Here is an 18,678-nt window from a genome sequence, read left to right on the forward strand (position 1 = left end):
GCAATGCATGTTTCTGAGTTCTGAGCGCAGAGTGAGATTAGGGATTTAGGACAAGTAAATAACAAATGGACAAAGAGAGGTGTGAGATCAGAGATGACAATTGCGTGTCTGACTAAAAGTTAAAAATATGTTTGCTTTGTAAATTACAAATAATATATTTAATATTAAAAAATTTGTTCACCTAGACTGGGCCAGACCATATGGTCCAAAACATCAGTCTGTAATCCTGTCTAACCCGATGGTATGGTCTAGCCCGATTAGTCCAGTCCTTTCATTGGGTTATTTTTTTAAGGACCGGGTTTTGTCGGGTTAGACCGGGCAGATCGGGTTTTAAATTTTTTTGCACAGCCCTATCCCTAAATGTAAATGCTTAAAAATAGAGAAAACCAAAAAAAAAAAGAAGATAAAGATGGGGAAAAAATAGAAGGATTGGGTGGTGAGAGCAAACAAGATATTTAATACTATTATAAAACAGGATTTTGTTCAATCCAATCTGACCTGAGAAGGTTCAGTGTTATCCAATCTTGTTAAAAATTGATTCTTTAAGATTGAAAAAAAATCAGACTAATTTTTCAAGTTGAACTAAACAGGAGATTAGATATTTGAATCACTTGATCCAGTTTGGTCTTATTAAATTTATTTAATATGATTGTAATTAATTTACTAATTATTTATAACAATAAATTAAAACTATTAATAATTTAATAAGTTTGGTTCCTGGCATGGTTGTACCCTAAGATTAATAACTTAATAATTTGGACCACTTGGATTTAGTTGAAATATTTTTTTTGTTGTTAAAAATTATTATAAATTTATTATGATTATAAGTATTTTTATTATTTTAATTGAGTTTAATATGTTGAAATGAATTATTGCCTCTCATGGAAAAAAAAGGAAAAAAAGCAAGGTAAGTATTGAACTAATAGGATCAGTCTCTTAATCCTATAAATCAAGTTCGATTCTATTAATTTTTAAATTATTATTGGATAAGATTAAATTATAGATTACCTAACTTAATTTTTTTTATAAAAGAGATAAGATTTCAGGTTAAGCTGAAACTCACTTTCGTCCAGTTTTGTATGTAGCCCGTGGGGGGAACTCGCTGTTCTCTATTAATAATAATATGTCAGGTCCGAGATCGGCGACAACTGAGTTGACCCGAACGACTCTGCTGAAGCCGTTGCGCTGCTATTTCCGTCGTGTAGTTACTTCCGGTAATCTGAGTGGCGCCCCCAAACTCGAAGTTGTTGTGACTGTATGCGGCGTTGCGAGTATTGGCCATGCTGGCCATCTAGATCTTCAAAAGTAATTCGCCCTTATATTATAATAACAATAATAATAATAGGCTTATTATAAAAATCACAACTTACTATATTCCGCAATAATCCTATACCACACACGTTTTGGATCATATCAGACTGGTATAATTATTCTTGTACTGTTCTGTTTATTATTATTATTTTTGTATGGATATAAAATTAGAATTTTGTGCTGGAAAATATTACTCTATATATATATATATATATATATAGATGATCTGGGTGATGGGCTTTGTGTGAAACTTGAAAGTTGAAGAACGACGTTGGTTTTCAATTCATGTGCCTCTGAGTTTGGCTTCTCGAGCTGAAGCGAAACCTGCTCTTCTCTCGGATACCTTCAAATCCAATAATAGCTTTGCAAAATTCCCAGGTTAATCTTCTTTATCACTCATATAGCACTCCTTCTCATGCAAAATACATATGAATATTATATTATAAATATATATATATATATATATATATTGATGATTAAAAAACTGAATTAAATTGGACAGTCGGACTGGCCAAAAAAACCATTTGGAGAATTGAGCCAGATTGGGCTACTTTGGACCGGCGGTAAGATCAAGAACTGAGTTTGGTTTTTAAAAACAGGCTATTCAAAAAATGCTATTTTTTTCTTTTTTTACTTTTTTAAAAAAATGATTAATTTTTTTAATCAATTGATATTATATTGTATCATATGACTTGTTAAGTTGTGATAAACTTAAAATATTTAATTTTATCTTTAAGTTAAGTAGTAATTTCATATTTATTTCTTATATTTAGATTATTAAATACATATATAATTTTTTAATTTAATTATTATGTCACCAGTTTGACCATTAATTTAATCTGATTAGACCATGTAAATTGTAAACCGCTGATCTTTTCAGTTCAATATCTAATCCAATTTTAATTATATATATATATATATATATATATATGGGGACCCCTTTTCTTTTTCGTTTTTTACTTTCATCTATTTACTACGAGAGTGACATGGAAAAATAAATTACCGATCAAATCCATACAAAAACTTGCATGAATGAAAAATAATATTTTCTCAACTATAATAGTTTTATTTAAATTAAATAAATTTTCAACCAATAAAAACTTTTCCCGGCCAAAATAATAATAATAAACACCAATATAACTGTTAGTTTGGTTCCATGAGTAAAAGCATATAAGCTGTTTGAGATTCAAGAATAAATGTTACTCTTTCTATTAAAAAATATAAAATATTTTTAATTGAATCTCACTCTTCAATAAAATAGTTATTTACTTTCAAACCCATCCTATCTTTTCATATTTACCCTTATTAAATATCCTATAATAAATATAAAATCATTATCAATAGGGGTAATTTAAAAAAAAAGTAATGATTACACTTCAAAAGATTAAAAATGCCTTATATTTTTTAACATTCAATTTATTAAAAAATGTCTTATATTTTTTAATAGAGGGAGTGACAAAATTGGTCCGATTAATGGAGATATGACTTAACATAAAAGATTTTGGCGTCTGTGTTCAAATTCTGATCCTAATTTGAGGACATTATTAATATATGATTTACCTAAAATAAAATCTAATTAAAATGTATTTTTTATCCAATGTACTGTTAAATAAGTTCAGAATTAGGGTTTAGTCTTGGCCAGGTTGAGTTAGTTTAAAAGGGCCTGATTTCAAAAGCTCTTTTATGCAATAAATTTTAATTTTTGAAGTTTGGCTCTAATTCATTAGGACTACCTCTATGGGTTTCAGACACTTATCAGCATTTGAATTTGTTTGTTCTATCCTATAAATATACAAGTAACTTATAAAATTTATAATTTTTGGCCAAAAAATTATAAAATTTATAATTTAAATCACTAAATCACAATTTTTATAACTTTATTTTGTTAAAAATTATATAATTTTAAAATACTAATAGACACCATTCTAGCTTTTTTTAAATTCTAAATAAATATTTATCTAAGTGAAATACTTACCTAAAATACAAAATTTCCAATGTCTAAATCCACAAATAAAATAAAAAGAAAAGGGAAGTGCATGTGAGGTTAGATGTAAAACTTCAAAAAAGAACGAAATGAAAACTATGGTTCCATTGTGCGTGTGTGTAACTATGGTTTTAGGTGCTTGATTTTTAGATTTCAATTTTTTGTGTTTAAGATTTAGGGTTTATAAAAAAGATTTCATTTTTCAATTCTTTTTTGGATGAAATTCAATTTTTATTTCTTAAAATAAAAAAGTAAAAAGATTTAAATGAGTTTGCCTCGTTTAAATCCTAAACTCATTAGAATCAGTCTTTTTAAACTTGAACACGATGTTATGCTCTTAAATTGACACGCATAACATTTTATATTTTTTCAAGTCCAAATAAGTTATAAAGAACAACCTCATATATTTAATCTTATATATTTAATATATTTTTATTTAATTATATCAAAACAAGTAAATTTTAATGTGTTAATAATATTGATAATAAAAATTTGTTGTGAAATAATTTATAAAAAATTCACATGTTTTTATTTAATTGAAAATAAACATATCAAATCTAAAAGATTAAATATATAAGTTTTTTTTTGAAAGTTGTGGATTATCAACATAATGGAAAAATTATGAGCCCATTTGATATTGAGCTTATTTGCTTTAGTTTTCTGTTTTTATATTCTTAAAACAATTTTATAAGGTAATTTTTTAAAACAAGTTTTAGATTAGAGCTGCTTCACAGATTCGAATTTAGGGCTCTAAGATAATTTAATTAAACTCTCTCGACTAATTAAACAAAGCACCTATAAACTAAAAACATATATAAAGTGGTGAAGTAAATAGTAAAATAAATGTTTATCTTATCAACATACTTTTCATTAATAAAAAACATAATGTTTTCTATATTTTCTCTATTTTACCTAATAAAAAATAACAAAACATAAAAAAGATGTCCTTGCTTTTTATTTTTTAAAATACTTTTTAATTTTTTGTTTTTCATAGAAAATTTCAAACAGTGTTTTCATTATTTTGTTTTTCAAAACAAACAACAATTATAAAAATAGTGAATCAACCAGGTTTAGAATTTTGTTTTGAAAAAAATAAAAAAATTGTTTAAAAAATGTATTTTTTGTCATCTGTTCTAAAAAAAGTTAAAAATTGTTCAGAAAGACTGAAAAAAAATGGGAAAAAAAAAAAAAACCATCTTCCTCCCATTAATAGTAAGGATTAATAAATTTTCAAGACCTTAAACTATTGTACAAATAACATTTAGATCTTCAATTCTTAAAATATATAAAAACTCCTTTTAACTTTTAAATTCTGAGTATATCAAACCCTACCATTTAGTCTGAGAAAATGGACATTATTTTAAAAGATCAAAATAAATGCTACATCACCCCCACAATTATAAAAATAATATCAATTTTTTCAATTTAACTGCAAGATGTAAAACACTCAAAATTACAAAATTGAGAGGAGTTTTTATATATTTTGAGAGTTTAGAATTTAAAATACTATTAACATAATAGTTTATGATTTATGATACTTATTAATCCTAATAATAATTACGTTAAAGGCTGAGGGTAACAAAAAGGAAGGAATGTGCTCCCCTGTGACTTTTGATTCAGAGGAAGGAAGGGTAGGAAGGAAATATTAAAAAAAAAAAAAAAAGAAAGAAAGAAAATGAGACATTTCTAAAAATAATAAATTTTTTCTATTATTTTTAAGAGTATGTTTTCCAACTTTACATTCCCCTTTCCATGGAAGGGCAACGCCTGTCAACGTCCAACCAACACTCATTCATTCATCTCTGGACTCTCGACTCTGATTGAAGTCTGAAGATATGAACAAAATTTATAGTTTTTGTAGACTGTACTTTAATCGTACGGTTCCAGGCAAAAAAGCGTCAGTACTTAATCCATATGAGTATTAAGAATCGGTAGTTATTCTTGCCTTTCACATTTTTTGTTGTTGCTAGTCACAAATCCGTGCAGTGGAGGGTCTCTCAATTTCCTTATCTCCATTCCCTCCACTTCCTCCATCTCAAACATTGGTTGAAGTGGAGGGAAATGGAGATACCCTCTTAAAAATGCTATCTCCATTCTTGGCTGATTAAATTGAAATCCGCCGCCCACGGTTCTGTTTTAGGTCGTTCTAATTTTGATCAAGGTTTGATTCTCAGGTGGTCTTTCTCTGAAGAGAAAAGGTTGTGGAGGAGGCCGACGAGTTTATTGCAATTTGCAGTCCCCACCACCAGCTTGGTCTGGACGAGCGATTCCCGACGAAGAGACTTGGAAACGGGATTCTCCAAAGCCCATCACTGTCCTGGGATCTACTGGCTCGATCGGAACTCAGGTTGAAGTTTTGTTGATACGCTTGTTGAGCTCAATTTTTCCATCATTAGATTATGTTTTGATACACTTATTGAGCTCAAGTTTTGTTTTGTTTTGTTTTTTTAACCCTTCCTCTTGAATCTTGCAATGTCAAGTGAACATAATGTGTGGTTGATTTTTCTCTGCTTTTTTTACATCTAAGGCATTGTTTCCCTTGTATTTTTATTGCAGACACTGAATATAGTGGCTGAGCATTCTGATAAATTTAATGTTGTAGCCCTTGCAGCTGGTTCGAACATTGCTCTTCTTACTGAACAGGTTAATAAAAGTTATAGAACTTTCAGATGCTTTGTTTCTCTAGCTCTAATCATCGTTAAATCTGAAATTTCATTGCCTTAATTCACTTTGATGTTTTATTAACTCATGATTAACTTGCTACTGTAATTATTGTTAAATTAGACATGCAGGACATGGTCTATTGTCAAAAGAGAGGTTCAATGGCATTTTCGTTCATAAATAGATAGTACATGAAGATAAATACTGGATAAGAAAGAAAAGACTTCAATTTTCAAAACAAAAGTGCATAGTATGTTTATAATTTTGGGTAATATTTGATCTCTAAAAAGAAAATGTTTTGTTCTGTTGATATTGGACAGATTAAGAAGTTTAGGCCTCAACTTGTTGGTCTTGGAAATGAGGCCCTCATTGAAGAACTCAATGAGGCTTTGTCTGATTGTGACCACAAACCTGAGATCATCCCTGGAGAGGAAGGAGTCATTGAGGTGTGCATCTGAACCTGTTCCACATAATTTGGTTTGTGGAGAGTAACATAAGTTATATGGGAAGTTTTATATTGGCAGGCTGCTCGTCATCCTGATGCAGCCACTGTAGTCACAGGAATAGTAGGTTGTGCAGGACTACCTTCACTTCTGTTTTTACCATTTTTAAATTTGCGAATTTATTTTCTATACTATATGTATATGGACTTGGCCATTCCCATTTCAGATATATGATATTGAGGTTCAGTACGCATGAGTTGAAGTTATATTAAAACTATTCATGGAAGTTCACTTAATAGTTTAAGCTTTTAAGTTGATTAAGTCCCTGATATGTATCAGATTTTTATCAAGTGGCTTAGATTCCAATCTTGTCACCTCCTATTCACTTAATTAAGTTTTATTGCAACATATTGTTAGCTTGTGCCTTGCATGCTCATCAATCCTACTGGGCTTTCATGTGAGTACGCATGTGTATAATATTTGCAAGTCTTCACTTATAGCTTAAGCTTTTGAGTTGAATTGGTTTTTGACATTATCTACATCTCTTTTCATAATTATTTTGATGATAAAGTAAAGTGAAAGCTCATTAGCCCTTAGTGTGGATGTACTTATTTTAGTTTTTGGGCATGAATTTATTTTCCAAGTGAAGAATTTTCCGTTGAAGCTTTAAAAGTTTGTTGGTGTTATTCTTTATAGAACACTAATGTTTAAAAATCAAGCTTTGGAGAAGAGAATAACAGAAGCAACAATTGAAGTGTAACAAGAATGCATGTATTGATCATTGTCCTTCTGAATGAAACTAGTCAATTTCTTTCAATGGGCCTCTTTTACTATTTTGCCCCTTATACTTCGTTACAACAGTGAACAAAAATTGATTGCTGGTGAGAAAAGGCATTAAGCTAAGGTTACATAATGAAACTGATATTCCTTGTCATTTTGTTAGCCAACAGTTGCTGCAATAGAAGCAGGGAAGGACATTGCTTTGGCCAACAAAGAGACAATGATTGCTGGAGGGCCTTTTATTCTTCCTCTTGCTCACAAGCATAACATAAAAATTCTTCCCGCTGATTCAGAACATTCTGCCATTTTTCAGGTATGATACCACATTATGTATTTATATATCTTGGATCCTCTACAGGTGTTGAGTGAGTGAGCACATCTCTTATGTGCCTTCTAGATCTGATTTAGATTACTCATATTTTAATTTTTTTTTCCCTACTTGATGCCTTTAGAAATGATTATTTAAATTAAAAAAAGGAATATTAAGGTCTAGACTGTCCAAATCTGATAAAGACAGTCTAGAGATGTCCACACCTAGCGTATCTCTCTTCGAAGTGCCAAGGTTCTGCATTCCTATTTATAGAAAATAACTATGCATGTGCAACAAACTCAATCTCATTGATTACTCATATTGCACTTCCCATATATTTTCATTGCACAAAATCAATTTCTTTAGCTTCCCGTTTCATTTTCTTTTGCTTTATAACTTATGCTTAAAGTCTTCTATTCACAGTGCATCCAGGGGTTGCCAGAAGGGGCACTTAGGCGAATCATTTTAACTGGATCTGGAGGTGCTTTCAGGTGAGGAAATATAATGATTTTCCCCTCAGATGAAACTATTATAGCATGCTAAAATCATCGACTTTGGCAGTTAAACTCAAACTGCTATCTGTATAAATTCTTTGAAGATTATAAACTATTTATAACCCTTCACTTAATAACTTTCAGATTCAATTGGTCCGTGATGGAAATAAACATATTACCTATTGTGATTGATCATAAAAAATTTATCAAGAAAAGGGTTGAGATTCTCCCCATCTTGGTGCAGTTTCTAGGTTCTATGAAATGAATTTGAATTTTGTTATTCATAAATCATAATCCGAATGGCAAGTGACAGAAATTGGCCTGTTGAGAAAATGAAAGAAATCAAAGTTGCTGATGCATTGAAGCATCCCATCTGGACGTTGGGAAGAAAGATTACTATTGATTCTGCTAGCCAATTCAATAAGGTTAGTTCCCGTCTGATGTTCATAATTTTATGAAACCTGATTTCCTATGAATCTATCTAATAATTACATTTAAATCTCTTCTACTTCTTGGCAGGGTCTTGAAGTAATTGAAGCACACTACTTGTTTGGACTTGGATATGATGATATTGAGATCCTCATTCATCCCCAATCTATCATACATTCTCTGATTGAAACTTAGGTTTTACCCTTACACTAATATTTGAAATATTCATGAAAGACTCATTTATTATCAAAACAATGATGTCCTCATCTTGGATGCCATAGTTAACATATCATTGTATTTAAGATTTTCATTTTCATTATGAGAAAGTAAAGTTACAAAAACCATGATACAATTGGTATTATGCAAAACTAAGTAGTGCTAAAAACTCAGGGATATGGGATTCTTATGATATTTTGTGCACTATTCTGGGATTTTATGCCTCTTAAGTTAAATTTGATGTCTCTTGATATCAAAGGTGAAGAATCAAATGGCTTCATACGGTTAAAATTCACATAAATTTGCTGAATGATAGTATAGTACAAGTTATTCTAATTTAAATTGGCAAATGGATGTGGTGAGCATGTGTAGTTCAAATTGAAATATGCTAACATGAAAAAAAAAAAATAGTAATCGGAACACGGAGATATATGGTGAAAACAGTTGCTTTATCTTTTTCTTATATTAATTTTTGATTCAAAAAAAAATGTTTTTCTTATATTAATTTATTTGTTATTTCCAGGATTCATCCGTTATTGCACAACTAGGAGTGCCTGACATGCGCATTCCACTCCTCTATACATTGTCCTGGCCAGATAGAATTTATTGCTCTGAACTCACTTGGCCTCGCCTTGATCTTGCTGAGTACTAATCATTTTCCCTTTTAGCTCATGCATTTCAATTAATCGAACTTTCTTTTGTTCAAACATGGCGTGGTTAACCTAAAACAAAAGGGATAAATAACGGATTTTGATCATTTCATATGAGAAGATAAAATGACGATATAGATCTAGTGTGAGTTATACTCGAGTGGGGGACCTAACAGTGTGCAAGTTTCTTTTACATTTTATATTCTATTTCTATCCTCATTCAGATATTCTCATGTATTCACTCACCTCAGAGGATTCAAGGATCCACGTTCATATGTCATAATCACCTTCAGCTTTCATTGTTCATCCCATGGTGCTTCATTTCTTTTAATTAAAAGGAGTTTTAGAGGAAGTCAAAATTGAGTTATCAATATTCACTACAAATAATCAGATAATTCCCTTTTCATTTCCACTCTGGCTTCTTGCCCAGCTTCATGTTTCATTGTGACTATTAAAAATTCCACATAAAAATATCTTCCATCCACTAAAAGACATAGTGAATCATGAAGTCCATCATGAAAGTGAAAACTTTGATTCAATCCAAATTGGCACACTGAGCAATTTGTTGTTAGGTTTTTTGACATGGCAATATCTGAAATGTGATCCTGCAGGCTTGCTTCACTAACATTCCAAACTTCAGACCCTGTTAAATTCCCATCCTTGAGACTCTGCTATGCCGCTGGACGTGCTGGAGGCACCATGACAGGAATTCTCAGTGCAGCAAACGAGAAAGCTGTGGAGTTGTTTGTTGATGAAAAGTAAGTACTGTTGCATACGTCTTGGTGCATGTGGGTGCGTGCATTTTCCTTGCATATATGCAAGCACGCATATCTGGATTGAATAATTAACTTTTTTTCTCATAGGATCTAATGATCTATCTGTTGAATTAAAAGTCATCTCTATGTTTATCTTACATACCAAATTTTGGAAAAACTAGACGACAATTACCCTAGAATCAAATAGCTGTCATTTATATGTGCAAGAGAACTCTGATGACATGCTAGTTAGGGAAACCTTACAATCTCTGTATTGGGTGAATGGACCCAGCTACGCTCCCTCATGTATGCTAAAGGAAAACACACAAAACAAAAACAACAAGAAGCCTCATTTCACTAGGTAGGATCGGTTACATGGATTGTACGATATCATTGTATTTTATCAACAATCAAATCTCTGTATAATATTAGCAATATCCACGCTAGTTTAGTGGAAATTTATGGAAATGCTAATATCCACACTAGTTTAATGGAAATTAGCAATCTCTGTATGATGCATTAATGTGATTGAATCCAAATATCCTTACTCTTCTACGAGAAGACAATATAAGATTTTAAGGGTATCTAACTCATTTTTCCCATAAAAGACAATTTTTTGGCCAACTTTCATAAAAGGCATTTGATTCAGGGAATTTAGGTCATTTTTTAAGCACAATCCTTACAGAGTGATGAGAACACTTGTAATTATCTTATCTCAATTCACTCTGTCGGTATTGTTAACCTCCACGGTAAACATTTAGTCCTTTTATGTTAACAGGATTAGCTATGTGGATATTTTCAAGATTGTGGAGCTAACATGTGAGGAGCACCAAAAAGAATTAGTAGCATCACCTTCCCTTGAGGAAATCATTCATTATGATGAGTGGGCGAGAAATTATGCTGCTGGTTTGCATAAATCTTTGACTGTTGCTGCATGATGAGATCACTGGCGTGAAGAATCAGGGAATGTGGTTAAGTTGTTATGCCAAAGTGCTGACTGCAGGCATCATTCATCAATATTCAATACTTGTTTTGGCAACCGCTGTGTCATTGTGTTGTATCAACACTTGGAATGAGTAGGTATAATAATAAAAGCATTCCCAATAATAGAAAAGTTAAACCCCCCCCCCCCTTTTTTCTATGAATGCACATTTTTTTGCATAACAAATTTTAGGTGAGTTAGATCATGAGGATTTAAGAAGTAATTATAGCAAGGTTCCAAAAACTGAACTAGATCGAGAATTGGCCTAGCATCTTATTGCAAGAAAAATCTTCTGAGATATAAATTGCATATTTATCAATTAAATCAATTTTAACTGGAAAATAATTTTTTTTATTTGAGAATGATTGTGTATAAAATTATTAAATTAATGATGGGGGTGGGAGGTATAAACAAGAAAAAGTTGAATTGGATACATACCGTATTAAGTAATAACATTTGGAACAATTTTAAAATTTTAAAATTTGATAATAAATTAATATTTTTCTTAGTTTAAATTAGAAGATGAATGGAAGTTCCATCAATAAATAAATCCTCTTGAACTTTCATTTCATTTTCATATTTTCTTCTCTAACCCCCCCTCGCTCTCTTTGTTTTTTTTTTTTGAATGGATCAAATACAAACATATTCCACGCACGCACCAACATACCTATCCCTTGTTTCATAGATGAAAGTGACCCTTGCTTCTGAGAAAAGAGTTACACACATGCTAATCCCTTAATATGGGGATAAAACCCACAACCTTCTTATTTCAAGGATCTGTTAGGCAACATTGGACCAAGAAATTCTTGGCCACCAGCCCTCTTTTTCAACATGTCTGATGTGTCATGGTCATTAGTTTTTTTGATAATTTTTATTATTCTCAAAAAACAATTATCATTCCTCACCATAAAATTTTAAAAAGTGAAAGCCGACCCAGTAGATCAAATTGCACTATCTCCTCCAAGGAAGGGGAGCATGTGGGTTACTGGGTTTGATCCCACCTTTGGAACTGGAAATGTCCAAGTTTGTGTTAGTGGGTGAACTAGTTGCCCTGTTAATTCAATCCCCACAAAAAAAACAAAAAACAAAAAACAAAAGGAAATGCAAAAGAGTAAAAGGGCTGGCTTTGGGCAAAAGAAAAAAAAAAGTTTTGAATGAGATTTAAGCTCCAACAAATAAACTTAATGACAATTTAAAAAAAAAGAATTAATGAAAAAATAAGTTACAAATGTCAATCTAAATAATTATAAATTTAAGGTTCTAATTATAAATAAGATATTTACATTTTAAATGTAACTTTCAATTTGCAGTTAAAATTATTATTTTGCAGATGTATGAATAAATATTTCAACTTATTTTTTTCAAAAATTTTGTTTATCATGACTTAACAATTACTACCTCTAGGCCACAATATAAATTCCTTTTTTAAAGCTTTACTTAATCTAAGATATAGGACATTGAATATATATATATATTATATATATATATATATATATTTTTTTTTTTCATATTATACTCTTACTTTATTGAGTAATTAATAATGATATTTTAAATAAATTAAATGTTACATTTATTATATTCAAAGGCATAATTGAAAATATGTGAAAATTTTTGAAAAATTTAGATTTTTATTTTTAGCTAATTTTTTTAAATTAGTTAACAATAACTTGGATTGTAATTCGAAGGAGTATTAATTTAATTTTTTAAAACTTCACAGTAATTATCCGGGTAACACACCTAGTTAGCTGAGATAATGGTATTGACTGAATTGTACAATTGCAACAAAATAGCAGAAAATGCTATATAGAATACTTACTACTTATACCACACAGCCTGGGCAACCACATTGGATTTTTTTTTTTTTTGACAAATATATCTGACTATTAAAATTTTTATTACAAAAAAGTGTTCATATTATCTTGAACCGGATTATTTAAAAAAGAAAAAAAAAAAGTCTTTATCAGGTTTTCAACACGCCACCATCTCTGTGTGTGTGTGTGTGTGTGTGTGTGTGTTCACGCATCACAAACTATAGTTGAGTTCAATACGTAATCATGGCTATTTCCGTTGATTTGAAATCCATTTTCTTAACCGCGAAGATTCCTCCTTGACTTTCCTTGATCGAGGCAGTTTAGAACCTAGAAAAATACTCTTAGCTCTATAGGAAGCGAAGGCATCATTGAGCAAATCAAGCACACCATGGGAGGCGATTCAGTTTCCTCTCAAGGTAGCGTTCCTGGGTCTCTAAATGTTATGTTCTGATTCTCGGAAAGTGAGGTGTATCAGAGACTCGTTTACAATTTTTCCATCTAGTTTCTGTTCGATTTTTTCATAAGATAATGCAAAACGGAAACGAATCTCATTAAGTGTTTTGTATATTTCCTCCTCACTCTTTATCTATGTTCAGGTTGATGCAAAATATATGAGCTTCTTGTTGTGCGCTCGTTGTCTATATCCTTGCTGATTGTGTACAGGTGAAGATTCTTGTTCAGATGTGGAATTTTCATGGTTTTCTTCCAATTCTCCTAATCTTCCAAGGTACACTCTGATCAGATGCTCATGTTCTTGTTTCAACCATGAATTATCAAACTCCTCTTTAGTTGTGAGCCAAGCAGTGATAATGGCATAGATACAATACGACAGTATATGGTTATAGGGGGCAAAATATGTAATGATTAAGTATTGGCGCTTTTTTATTTGTGAGGTAGAAGATAGGATGGTGTCCCCCTTTTTCACTGTCATTTGGGGATTTGAGGAGAGAATTGAAAGTTTCTCCTAGAGCAGCATATTTATGAAAATGGGTATGGAATAATAGTAGGCGCACTGCATTAATGGTTTAAGGTTGATGTCGATCCTTTTTTTCAACTATGTCCCTTTTATGTTATCTTCTTGTGTTTTAGGGATAATTTGAGCGTGAAGGTTGAAGATGATATAGTGAGTGGGGAAAATGGGTTGGCACAAGTAGAAACCAGGGAAAGAAAGAGTGGGCCTTCTTTTTCTTCTTTTGATTTTGAAGTCAATATCAACAGGAAACATCGCATCTACCAAGAAATCTTGCAGAATTATGATGAATTGAGAATTCATTGCAAGAATTTGAAAGAGGAAAGAGAAAAAATTTTGAGGTATTGATTTGAACTCAAGTTTCTCATGCTTTATCTGTTGTATTCATGTTGTTTTAATATTGCGAGAAGATACCCAAATTGTTTACTATTTCAAGAAATATAATAGTTCACCCATTGAAGTTTATTATGAGAACTTTGGAAAATCTTACTCTGGTCTGAGGGGGAAAATATAAGCATTGACAAGTCAGCATCATGGGAGTGGCATTCATTTTTGTTTCTTGCAATGCTGTAACATATATTCTTGGCAAATGAATGTAAGACCATAGTCACAGGAATCAACATCAGGTCAAATATTTGCATAGTGTACCATTAAGCATACTAAACAGCTAATTCATCGTGTATTTGCACATTTGCTTGTTCAGTATGGGTATCATTATTATTTTAGAATATCTGTCATTTAAAATATGCAGCTCCATGTGCTTCGAATTATGTTAGGCATCCATGCCTCTCTTCATATATGGCTCACCAAGCTAAAATGCTTTACTTTTATTCCCTTTTATTCAATGATTTATATTGTACGGTGAAATTAAGACTAATTTCAAATTTCTGCATTACTTTAAAAAATATGACAAGTACAGTTTAAAGGGATGTTAAAATAATAATGACATGAAATCTCGAAGTTTTCTTACTGATTATGCTGTATATTCTGGTTTAATTGTTACAGCTATAGCCCAGGAGCATGGACAGAGAATGTGGGTGGGTTGAAATTAAGTGATTATGATATACCAAAGACAACATGCCTCATATTGATTGGTCCAAGAGGGTCAGGCAAAAGTAGTCTCATAAATAGAATCTCTAGAGTATTTGAAGATGACAAATGTGCACCAGCAAGAGCACAAGTATCATGTATGATTTTTAATGTGTTATTTAAATTTAAATTTGATTGTTGAAGATGCAATTTGAGGATATTTTTGACTCGGGACAAATGGATAGTGATTTTCCTGAATAATGTCTTGTTAATTTATCTTTTGATGCCAGATAATTCATCTACAGGAGATGGGACGTACTTCCTCCAGGAGTATATGATTCCAAGAGACTCAACTTCTATCTGTTTGTATGATACACGTTGTTTATCTGGTGATCCAAATGATGATGATAGAATTCTATATCAATGGATGACAGAAGGTGTTCGTCATGGAGAGCTTGTTCTCAGGTATGAATACTGAAATTTACGCAGTCTTTTTAAATAACTTCTCTGTTTATATTCAATTCATCTAATGGTAATTTCTTATCAGGAGCACTGATGATCAGGGTTTGAAGGAACTTTTAAAGCATAGGGCTCGCAAGACTGGTTGCTTTTTCAGTAAGAGGATGAAAATTAACTATGTTATATATGTTGTTAACGGCCTTTCAGTTTTGAAATCACTGGAGACTACTGGTGCCTTGGATAGAGGATATACTGATATGGTCGTTTCTTCCTTCAATTGCTCATACCTCTCATTTCAAGGTATCTGTGACTATGATGTATTTTTTTCCTGCATATGCTTCCTGTTACTGTTTATATTTCTTTTTCATGTGTATTGGAACAAATATTTAAAGGGCCTACATGCATATTGAGGTTTGCTTCTACTAATCTATTTTAACATCTAAGAACCTTAGATATATAATGAACCATGAGCATGTTGATGTGTTAAACTTTAATAGTTGAAATGCTAAATTATTAATATATAGCACCTGGCACATGGAAGTTTTGCATTGGTTTTGTTTTTCTTTTGTGCCGTTTCATCATATCATCTTGGTCTGAGACATTTGCTTCTTTTTTGTTTCTTGTATATAATTGGCTGGAACAGATCTGGAAGAATCACTTATTTCGCAGTTTTCACTGCTAAAAATTTGTATGGAGATTTGACATTGCATCTGTAAATGACAATGTCTTTTCATAATTTAAACTTTTATATATATTCTGCAAGTTTGATTACTTCTCAGGCATTTAGTTTTTCTCCTCGTTGACTAGTGTTTACACATCTCTCTGCTTTTCATCATATTTCGCCTTCAACTAATTTAAAATTGTACGGTCAATTAATCTTCTCTAATACTTCCAGATGACAAACCGGTCCTTGTGGTCACGCATGGGGATCTTCTTTCGCTATCTGATCGTGCTCGCGTTCGTGCACGTTTGGTAGAGCTGTTGGGAATTCCGCCAGCACAAATTTTTGATATCCCAGGTAGACTTTCAAGTTTTCATTCATTTCAGTATTCTTTCATGTTAATGTAAAATGTTAACAATTGCTTATTATTCTTGCAGAATGTGATGATCGTGTGACTGAGTTTACGACAATTAAAATGTTGCGTTATACTCTTGAGCACGCTGACAGAAATTATCCTCCAAAAATGAGGGTCATGGATAAGGTTTGTGACTTTTTCCAAAATATTTCGATGATTATAACATAAATTTGATGTCTTTTTTTTTTTTGTTAAAAAAAGTACTTGACCATATAATCGTCTTCCAATATTGGAGTTTGATATATAGACCTTTTTTCTGGAAATAAATAAATAAATTGACCTTTCCAGTGAGGTGACTAAGCCCTTTCATTTTTGAGACAATAATCAATTTTGGAGATATTGGTTCCAATCTAGCAATTATTCCACTGAAGAATCAATTAATGGCCTAATCCTTTTGAAGGAGATTCCAGGCCAAAAAAAATATGCGAGGGAGATTCTATTCATTTTTCACTTCGTTACTAGAAATCGAGGGAGATTCAATGCATTTTTTGCTTATTATTATTCACCATGCTTAGAGAATTCCAAGTGTCTTGGATTTCTATGCGGTCTTTCTCACCCTCTAGTTATTCTGGGATATTTGTTTGTTTTTTTTTTTTCTTTTTCATACATCATACCTTCTTTTTCAAATACTCTAACAACTTAAGGAGATATTTAGCGCACTCTTTACTAATAAAAGAATGGCCTTACTGCACTTGATGCAACAAAACCCAATTTAGTCCCTCTAATATTATCATCAGAAAAAGTTTAACCCATCTAGTGCTAATTTGCTGACTTAAAGGGATAAATAATATATTATTTAATAGCTCAATTCCATGAAGCCAAAAGAATAATTTTATCTTTTTGTCAATTACTTTTTTTCCTTTTTCAAATACTTCAAGTACAATAGTGATGTAGCTGAATTAGAGGACAGATTCATGATACTAGAGGGACTAATTTTCTTTCTTAATGAGAGTGAAACTAAGCCTAAACATTCAAAATGTGAACTCACAAATAAATTTATTCATTGCAGGTTCATAAAGCTTCTCTATCACTATATATGGTTTTGTTGATCCTTGGACTAGGAATCGCCATTGCCCTAGTCTATAACAAGTTCATACATCCTCATCATCTTCATCCTCATGGCTGGAAAATTCATGGCCCTACACATAAGGTTCCTGGAATGCAACCCCAAATAGAATGGCACAAAATTCGGCACATATGGTAGACATGCATTGTGTCCATTTGTACAGAGCTAATCGTGTTCCTCTATTGCATGTGTAGGGTTCACATGATAGTACATTTATGTATAAAGAAGTAACTAAATAAGTTTTCCTGGTCATTTAGGGAGTTAGGTAAGCTATATTAGTAATGGCTTATAAATAATGTGACTTATTAATTTTATGTAGTATATCAATATATGGATATTAGGAAAGATTTTTCTCTATGTTTAAATAAATATAGAGATAATGAAACTTCCGATCCCTTAAGTTTCTCTAAGTTATTAATTTGATCTTTAAAATTTAATCTTTATCAATCATGTCTTCATAGTTTTATAGCCATACGCAATTAGTCCATATGCTTTGAAGGGGAAATAATACCATAAGGATTAATTATGTATAATTCTAAAACTTTAAAAAGCATGATTGATAAAGATTAAACTTAAGAAACTAAGTTGATATAGATATTAAATGGAGTCGATTTAGAATAGATAAAGGAGAGAATGGTTCACTAGAAGACAAGTGAGGCTGGTTACCTGTGAGGACTGGATCTTTTCTTCTTTATCTCTTAAATTTATCCTGCATTTATGTCTCTTCTCATAATATTTCGAAGTGTGTTGTGGTACATATGATCTGCAAGCTTCAGGAAAATGTCCCTGAATTGGAATCACATGCTTGAAATAAAATAAGACGAGCAGAAATTGGATGATGATGATGTTGTAACAAGTGTTTATTAGCACCTAATTTATCAATGTTTATGTCGTTTGCCACTGAATTTTGTTGATGATTTGGTCAATGTTTATTAGCACCTAATTCATCAAGATTCGGATCCTCTCAGAAGTTATCCTTTCAATGTCCCTCAGCGCCAGAAAATTTTAGCTATTGAATCTATCTAATATCTCATATCTTGTCACATCATCTCAAGTTAAAATAATTTAATTTTTAAAAATAATTCTTTCACAATTTATTTGACCATTTTAAATATATTTTTATAGTAATGATTCAAAATGATTTTTTTATTTGCAAAACTTATTTTAGAAAAATTACTCTGCAGATGTGTTTTAAACAGATTTTTTTAAAAAAAAAATAAGTTAAGTCAAAGTTTGAATAAGCCAGATTGTA

General features: G+C 31.3%; 2 protein-coding genes across 3 annotated transcripts; both read left to right on the forward strand.

Moving 5' to 3' along the window:
* The first annotated feature begins 5,059 nt into the window (after window positions 1–5,059).
* Window positions 5,060–11,183, forward strand: LOC129291167 (1-deoxy-D-xylulose 5-phosphate reductoisomerase-like). Its single transcript, XM_054928387.1, is given in 11 exon segments — window positions 5,060–5,226; window positions 5,470–5,642; window positions 5,898–5,938; window positions 6,277–6,402; window positions 7,343–7,492; window positions 7,913–7,980; window positions 8,297–8,408; window positions 8,503–8,607; window positions 9,152–9,273; window positions 9,890–10,036; window positions 10,812–11,183. Coding segments are annotated over 11 exon segments (1,221 nt in total). The 5' UTR covers window positions 5,060–5,209; the 3' UTR covers window positions 10,972–11,183.
* A 1,890-nt stretch (window positions 11,184–13,073) lies between these two features.
* Window positions 13,074–17,771, forward strand: LOC129290306 (uncharacterized). 2 transcript variants are annotated; one of them, XM_054927043.1, is made up of 9 exons: window positions 13,074–13,242; window positions 13,490–13,553; window positions 13,916–14,137; window positions 14,802–14,983; window positions 15,116–15,290; window positions 15,373–15,584; window positions 16,180–16,302; window positions 16,383–16,486; window positions 17,370–17,771. In XM_054927043.1, exons 1-9 carry the CDS (start codon window positions 13,215–13,217, stop codon window positions 17,562–17,564), a joined length of 1,305 nt encoding a protein of 434 aa, XP_054783018.1. In that variant the 5' UTR covers window positions 13,074–13,214; the 3' UTR covers window positions 17,565–17,771. The 2 variants fall into 2 exon arrangements, with proteins under 2 accessions (XP_054783018.1, XP_054783019.1); XM_054927044.1 differs by having other exon boundaries at window positions 14,045–14,137.
* The last annotated feature ends 907 nt before the right edge of the window (window positions 17,772–18,678 follow it).

This window comes from Prosopis cineraria, unplaced genomic scaffold (genome assembly GCF_029017545.1).
Source record: "Prosopis cineraria cultivar Desert tree isolate PC_DT_omini unplaced genomic scaffold, ASM2901754v1 PC13, whole genome shotgun sequence".
NCBI lineage: Eukaryota > Viridiplantae > Streptophyta > Magnoliopsida > Fabales > Fabaceae > Prosopis > Prosopis cineraria.